The sequence below is a fragment of the Sinocyclocheilus grahami genome, unplaced genomic scaffold (assembly GCF_001515645.1).
Source record: "Sinocyclocheilus grahami isolate Dianchi unplaced genomic scaffold, SAMN03320097.WGS_v1.1 scaffold14.1, whole genome shotgun sequence".
NCBI classification, from domain to species: Eukaryota; Metazoa; Chordata; class Actinopteri; order Cypriniformes; family Cyprinidae; genus Sinocyclocheilus; species Sinocyclocheilus grahami.
The window spans coordinates 2,134,179-2,141,214 of record NW_015505193.1 but is presented as its reverse complement, the minus strand read 5'-3'; the positions used below and the strand labels follow the sequence as shown (position 1 = coordinate 2,141,214).

The window sequence follows — 7,036 nt, the reverse complement described above, 5'->3', positions numbered from 1 at the left end:
ATATATATATATATATATATATATACATATATATATATTTTTTTTCATTTAATTCTCTTTAACCCTCTATTGCACCATGTTGCCTCTGCATAACAAACTCATTGTCTTCATTTTGCATGCATCTGGTTTATTTAAGTGGCAAAAAACGTGGTTAATACTGCATAGATTGTTTTTAATAAACCGATTAAAGATCTAGGTCACACTACATCTTTGAGTTTTATTTTACATTTTTTTGTATTGTACACCAGGATGCATATTTTTCCTCTGAAGCACTGCCTTTAGAAATATGATTCACATTTATTTATGAGTAGATAGATAGATAGATGGATGGATGGATGGATGGATAAATAGATTGATAGATGTGTTTGCTGAATGTGGGACAGTACATGACAGGTGTGAGTCAGTCACAGCACTGGTGACTCAAGCAGCGCCACCCGTGACTAACATATGGCCAGTATTGTCATATGGCAGGATGTTCTCCTTAAAGGGGGGTGAAGAGAGTTAAGTTGTATCATGATTGTTCCTTTTTTTCCCTCCTTTTATTTCCAGCAGGAAATCTGTTTTACTCATCTTGTAATTTCTACATCATTGATTTGTTCCACTCTCGTTCCTCTACTCCCCCTCTCTCATTCAGCTTAACTCCCACATGTGTGTTTGTCATCTCTGTGCTGTCCTAGGCCACCCAACGGCGTTGTGTCTTTTTAATACCATTGTTTTATTGTGGTGCCAACACTCCCTATGCATCTAATATTGTGTTTTTGTTTCCAGGGCGTCAAAAGCAGTGTTTGGGACAAGCCGTTCCATGGTCTTTACCCGCTCCTCCTTCCCCGGGGTGGGCAAGTACTCTGGGCACTGGTTGGGTGACAACGGCGCCAACTGGAATGACATTAAGTGGGCGATACCTGGCATGCTGGAGTTTAACCTCTTTGGAATCCCTTACGTAAGTGGTTTGACTCCAGACGAAGCATCTTTTCCAACATGGGTAATTGATGGTAGACACCAGTCTCTCTTTGTAACACAACAGCCCCACTGAGAGACATGTAAAGCGTTTGGAGAAAGCTTTTGATTTTGATTGCGTTTCCATGAAATGCAATGAGAAATCGAATGGGCATTCGGACTCCGTGTTCAGGTTGAATTGAATTAACATTGACTGGCCGACTCAACAGTCAGATCCAATGAATTTATCATGGGACGGTCGATGTAAACGTTTATTGCTGCACAATATTACCTGATCACCAAGCTTATTGTGATTTGTATTTTGGGGTAAATTTTATTTAGTTATTTTTATTATAATATTGTATTAGTATTATTATTAGTATTATTATAACAGTACATAACTGGTGCATATTTCCCAGAGGTTGATCTAGTTCTCCCTTATATTGCATTTTTATTTAATTATCAACTTTTATTAAGATTTTTCTCAGAAAATGTCAAATGGGAACTAAACCTAGACACAAATACAGTAAGAAGATAAAGCAAAAAATAAGAAATAAATGTGGATAGCAACTCAGTTTGCCTTGATGAGAAATATTTGTTCTTACTGAGATTTCTCACTTTTGACTGCAGACTTTGGAGTATTTTAAATGTCAGGAGATTCTCATATTTGGCTCATTCAAGTATAAACTTTGCTTCTCAGAAAATTCCGTGAGGTATTCAAATGAGTCACTAGTATAATTCGTAAAAGTATAAAGCTATAAAATATTATCAATAAAAATGTTTATAAAAATTTTAGAATATAGAAACTGTAATTCTTTTAATTGCAGAATACAGACTTTGGTATTTTGGTAAATATGAACACAATCTGAGACATTTTTGATCTCTTCTGATACTCCAGGGAGACGCTTGTCAGACTATAAGTGTCTTTTTCATATATAAAATACTGGAGTCTCTGCTTAATCTCCATTTAATTGCTTTTTTCCCTCCTCTGGAGAGATACTGAATCTCATGATGTTATTCTACAGATCGGTGCAGACATCTGTGGGTTCTTTGACAACTCAACGGAGGAACTTTGCACACGTTGGATGCAAGTGGGCGCATTCTACCCCTTCAGCCGTAACCACAACGCGCAAGGTTATGCAGTACGTATTGCCATTTAAATACTCATAAACATTCAGTCTCAAAGTGTACGAAGCGTCATCCTCTTCAAACATCTGTGCTACGTGTTTCTAGCCCAACGGCAAGGCTCTGAATTATAAACGTGTCCTCTCTCTTTAAATGTTATTTGTAGAAGATTTATTTCTCCAATCATTATTGTGAGATTGGCGTAAGAGAAGCAATCAGACCTCCGGAGAGAGAGTTTGAGAGGGCAAATGAGGATGAATGGAAAATGATATTCTTGGTGAAATTAGATGAATAAGATTTGACCTTTAGTCGGAGAGTAATCTTTCCATGGCTGTCTCCACGACCGATGGCTCTCCGCCATGATGAACATATTATCAGTATCCACACAGTAAAATCCATGTCTCTCTTTGCTCTTCAGCTTACTCTCCCTGACTTTCTTACAGGACCAGGACCCTGCAGCATACGGCATTGACTCTCTCGTGGTGACCACCTCCAGGCATTACCTGAACATCAGATACACCCTCTTGCCATACCTCTACACTCTGTTCTACAAGGCCCATGTTAACGGAGAGACCGTAGTGCGTCCCGTAATGCACGAGTGAGTTCAGAAGCACATGCAGTGCAACAGTTTTAGCATCAAAAAACAGCAAGTGTTTGTTGTTGGTTCTGTTTATGAACTTAATTTATTTCTATATGAGTCCTCTAGAACATAACACTATATATATATATATATATTTAGTTTAATTAATCTTAATTATATTAAGTAAGTGCACTACCATTCAATTTTTTTTAAAGAAATAATCCTCTTATTTGGCAAGGATACATTAAATTGATCAAAAGTGACAGTAAAGACATTTATAATGTTACAAACGATTTCTGATTCAAATAATAGCTGTTCATCAACGAATCCTAAAGAAAATGTTATGTTTTCCACAAAAGTATGAAGCAGAACAACTGATTTCAACATTAATAATAATAATAATAATAAATGTTTATTGACCAGCAAATCAGTATCTTAGAATGATTACATCATTTCTGAAGCACCATGTGACACTGCAGACTGAATTAATGGCTGCTGAAAATTCCGTTTTACTCATAAAAAAATATAAGATACTTCTTTCAAAAACAGTAGAATGTTTGAATTTTTCTAACAGTATTTCAACAAGAACAAAATTGTACTACTGCATTTCCTATTTTCAATTAGATTAACAATCTAATCAAATATTTTTACAGACTTTTATTTTATTTTATTTTGGCATGTTTTGTTTCATTTTGTTTTGGCATGTTTTTTTTGTCTTTCTTGGCATGTTTTGTCTTGTATTGACATGTTTTGTTTTGGAATGTTTTTTTTTTTGTCTTTCTTTGCATGTTTTGTCTTGTATTGACATGTTTTGCTCTGACATGTTTTTTTGTTTTGGAATGTTTAGAATGCTGTATTAACCATTCAGGAACTGCTTTTTACGTTTTGCTTCCTGCTCTGTAGGTTCTATTCCGACATTGAAACCTGGGCAGTGCACAAACAGTTCATGTGGGGAGCACATCTTCTCATCACACCTGTGCTGGATCCTGTGAGTACACACACACACACACACACACACACACACACTGTTGTATGACTTCCTGTGCGCCCATGTGGACAACCTCCTCTGGGACAAATGTGAGGAAGATGAGACTTTTTCCCACTCTTTTCATTTCCATCGCCTTTTCTCTCTTTCTAATGAGATCGTCGACCTCATTATGAAGAAATTAGAACTAAATATAGATCGCGGCCATGTGAAAATGGGTGATGAATTGTTTGAACAGTCTAATGTGGCTTCATGCATTTTATCAAGAATATGACTGATTCAGACTCTTCAAGTTCAAAGAGCTTCCCACGAGAACACGGCAAAAGACCCGTTTTGAGAAAGTTTGATGGACGCCTGCGTTGGGGTTATTCAAATATTTAGAGACCGTATGTGATGTAAACACTTCAATCAGCTGCAAAATCCATATGCATCAGCTGCATGAAAGATTATGATAATTTCTGGACCATGTGGTACGAAAAAAGTGTAAGGTGCTATAACAAGTTGCAGGGAAGAAAAACTGCTGTTGTTTTTCATCTCGCAAGCATTAAATTAATGACACCCAACATCTAACTTGCAAATCAGTTGAACTTTGATCTTCTCAACAAGGGTTTTGACTTGGGAAATCTATTCCCACTTTCAGATTTTATTTGTCATATTAGTCATCTTTTTTAAGTGCTCAAATGTTCTGCTTCATCTTCACACTCTCAATTAAAGAGTCAGGCATGTTGTGGCGCATCAAAGAGGGAGGAGCCACCACTGTGTGGAGGTCAGGACTGCTTTCAACTCCAAAAAAACTGTAAAATAAAAAAAAAAAGGTTTCTTGTTGTCTATATCGCCGGGCCTAAAGAATGACTGACAGTTACATCACAAGTCTATGGCTTTGAGAATGACAACACAACCTTTATATGCTTAAGAAGATCAGGCAAGTTTTACTAATTCTAAAATTATAAGATTATATTTGTATTTTTCTATACACTTCCATGAAAAATTGTGGTTTCAGCACGATTTAATAATAATAATAATAATAATAATAATAATAATAATAATATGCATTCAATTAATCAAAAGTGACAGTAAAGGTTTTTATTATGTTACAATTTATACAGTGTATATATATATATATATATATATATATATATATATATATATATATATATATATATATATATATATATATATATATATATATATATATATATATATATATATATATATATATATATATATATATATATATATATATATATATATATAAATTATGTTCTTTTGAACTTTCTATTCATCAAATCCTGACTGCAAAAACAAATGTCATGGTTTCCACAAAAATATTAGGTAGCACAAATGTTTTCAACAATTGATAATAATAATGAATGTTTCTTGAGCAGCAAATCAGCATATTAGAATGATTTCTGAAGATCATGTGACACTGAAGACTGGAGGAATGATGCTGAAAATTCAGCTTTGATCACAGCAATAAATTACATTTCAAAATATATTAAAATAGAAAAGAGTTATTTAAAATTCTAATAATATTTCACAATATTACTGTGTAACAAAATTCGTAGTTCGGGAAGAAGGAGGCGGGAACTGGCGACCACTCAAAGAAAACTTTAATAAAATAAACGAACACAAAATAGCGCGACAGCCCCTCATGGACGACTGTCGCACGCAAACAGAACCAAAACACAAAATAAAATCCAGGCCTGGTCCTCTCACGTCCAACCCTGGTCGTCACTCCTCCTTTTATCCTTCCGGAGCTCCACCGTGGGACTCGAGACCGGTGAGTGGCACAGGTGTCGTGCATTAGCATTTACTCTACCGGCCTCGCTCCGTTCCCAAGGCTCTTGGCCCTGCCTCTCTCGTCACATACTGTTTTAATGTACTTTTGAGCATAAGTGACTTCTTTCAAAAACATAAAAATCAACCTTAAACATTTGAACAGTAGAGTATGTATGTTTGTATGTATGTACAGTATGTATGTATTTATTTATTTTCTTACTTTTATTTTATTTTAATTGTTTTTAATAGTTACCCCTAGGATTAAGTTAAAAAGGAACAAAAGAAACATCCCATGTACCTTTCACTAAGTAATGTATTTATTAACCATTGGCTGTTTATATTTGCTATCTGTTTATATTTACAATGGCTTCAAACTTGGCTCAGTCAGTCAGATTTTAGAGTCATAACTATCCCTTGTTTTTTTTTTGTTTTTTTAAACACACTATTGGTATCTTAAAGTCACTCATGGCTGGGTCTTCGGTGCACAGTGCTTTCAGCTTGATATGAATATCACATTCCAGTGCCACCATCTGAAGTGTACAGTGGGTTTTCCCTCAGGCACAGGGATGAATAATCTTTTCTTTTGGTTTGTTTGCTGCTTCACTTTCTGTCAACTTCTTACTCTCCGATATCTCGCTCATATTTTCTTTTTCTGAAGCTTGAAAAACCATGACAGGAGGACCATACCTCTCCGAAAAATCACCACCCTTGATGTTCTGCCCAGTAGTTTAATGAATAATGCTCATTATTAAATCATCAAAATAATGTCTGTCATAATGTTCAGCTGATTTTCCTGTTTTTTATTGTTTTAGGGTGTTGAATTGGTGGAGGCCTATATTCCGGATGCCATCTGGTATAACTTCGAGACGGTAAGACCATCCTCTCTTGCATCTATAAATAATGGCAGAATGTTAATTTTGGGGTGAACTATTCCTTTCAAATCTGCTTGAAACCAACGACTTGTTGTTGCTCTGGTGAGTCAGAGGCAGAGGTTTTCGTTTAAGCCTCTCTAGAGTCTGGTTAGTGCTCTAAGAGCCAGATTAACTAGCACCGATCCGATCACTGATAGGATCGGTCCTTTGCGTCTGCGTGTTGCGCGTCTCAAAACGGGTCGATTACAGAAGCTGTGATTGGCAAAGCAGGTCTTGAGTGACCCTGGAGTTTGATGGAGAGGAGCAACACGGAGAACCTGATTGGATCTGCAATGACTTATGGATAGAGCGGCGACTCAATGTCTGTCTCGTCGTCTTGGCATTGACCTAGTCACACAGTCAGAGAGAGGGGTGAGGGGTCTCGAGCTAGAGATGGGTAATGCAGGCAGTGTGAGGTGAAAAGCATGCTGAAAGTAAGTCTATGTTAAGCTCAGTTTCTGCTGAAATATTATAGAGATTACTTATTGTTATTACTGTGTTAAACAGTGTAAGAAGCTTTCAGAAAATCCTTGTCACTTTATGGAATTGTATTATTTTATAAAAATGTTGGTGAATACCAAGTTATCAGCGTTTTGTTGTAGTAACAGTATAGTTTGGCAGAAACTATGACTCTGTTCCGAAATCTAGTAAGCTGTTGATTATAAATATTTTTGAATCGATACTATATAGAGTATAATATATATATATATATATATATAT

General features: G+C 35.8%; 1 protein-coding gene across 1 annotated transcript in view; it reads left to right on the top strand.

Annotated features, from left to right (window-relative positions):
• Window positions 1–7,036, top strand: part of si (sucrase-isomaltase) — a 44,460-nt gene that overhangs the window by 16,139 nt on the left and 21,285 nt on the right. The window contains exons 16-20 of the mRNA XM_016292733.1: window positions 769–940; window positions 1,962–2,078; window positions 2,505–2,659; window positions 3,545–3,629; window positions 6,218–6,274. Coding sequence (XP_016148219.1) covers window positions 769–940; window positions 1,962–2,078; window positions 2,505–2,659; window positions 3,545–3,629; window positions 6,218–6,274 — 586 coding nt within the window. The remainder of the gene's footprint in view (window positions 1–768; window positions 941–1,961; window positions 2,079–2,504; window positions 2,660–3,544; window positions 3,630–6,217; window positions 6,275–7,036) is intronic.